This window comes from Eimeria mitis, genomic scaffold, assembly GCF_000499745.2.
Source record: "Eimeria mitis Houghton genomic scaffold, Emh_scaff1183, whole genome shotgun sequence".
Classification (NCBI taxonomy): Eukaryota; Apicomplexa; class Conoidasida; order Eucoccidiorida; family Eimeriidae; genus Eimeria; species Eimeria mitis.
The window spans coordinates 3,938-4,578 of NW_013568068.1; the positions used below are offsets into that span (position 1 = coordinate 3,938).

General features: G+C 42.6%; 1 protein-coding gene across 1 annotated transcript in view; it reads left to right on the top strand.

Annotated features, from left to right (window-relative positions):
* EMH_0031310 (adenylate kinase, putative) overlaps positions 1 to 578 on the top strand; it is a gene marked incomplete at both ends in the record, with an annotated part of 2,423 nt that extends 1,845 nt beyond the window's left edge. Inside the window, 2 exons of the mRNA XM_013494507.1 lie at positions 1 to 61; positions 363 to 578. Of these exons, the coding sequence (XP_013349961.1) occupies positions 1 to 61; positions 363 to 578 (277 nt within the window). The remainder of the gene's footprint in view (positions 62 to 362) is intronic.
* Positions 579 to 641: the final 63 nt, after the last annotated feature.

A 641-nucleotide genomic window follows, 5' to 3' on the forward strand; every position in this document is an offset into this window, starting at 1 on the left:
TGCCAGTGGCCGCGTCTATCACTCTATCTTCAGACCCCCGAAAGTTCCAAACAAAGACGACGTGAGTTTTTTTGCGCATTCTCTTAGTGGGTGTGCTGGGGGCCTGGTATCGTGAGCAGCTGAAGAGTGAAGGAAGCGGCTTGAAACGCTTGCAGCTCGAAGGGGCAACTTATTATTTCTGTATTCTTTTTTGCATTACGCGGAGGAAACATGTATATAGATGTACAAAATATTGAAGCGCCTATATGTGCATTTACTTACCTATACATTTCTGTTGTTAGCTGTTGTTGGTATGAACGACCTAGGTGTTGCTGTATATAATAAGTGCTGCTGTTAGCTGCTGCTGTTGCTGTTTGTTTCAGGTCACAGGGGAGGATCTGATTCAGAGGAAGGACGACAACGAAGAAACGCTGCGAAAGCGTTTACATGTGTTCAATCAACAGACTCTGCCTCTGGTGCAGAGATACGAAAAACAAGGGCTGCTGCAACGCATCGATGGGAGCCTTCCTGCTCCAGCTGTCAGCGATCAGCTGTACGCCTTCGTTCAGAAGCGCTCCCACAGCAGCAAATCAGCATAATATATATATATATATATATATATATATATATATATATATATATATATATATATATATATATAT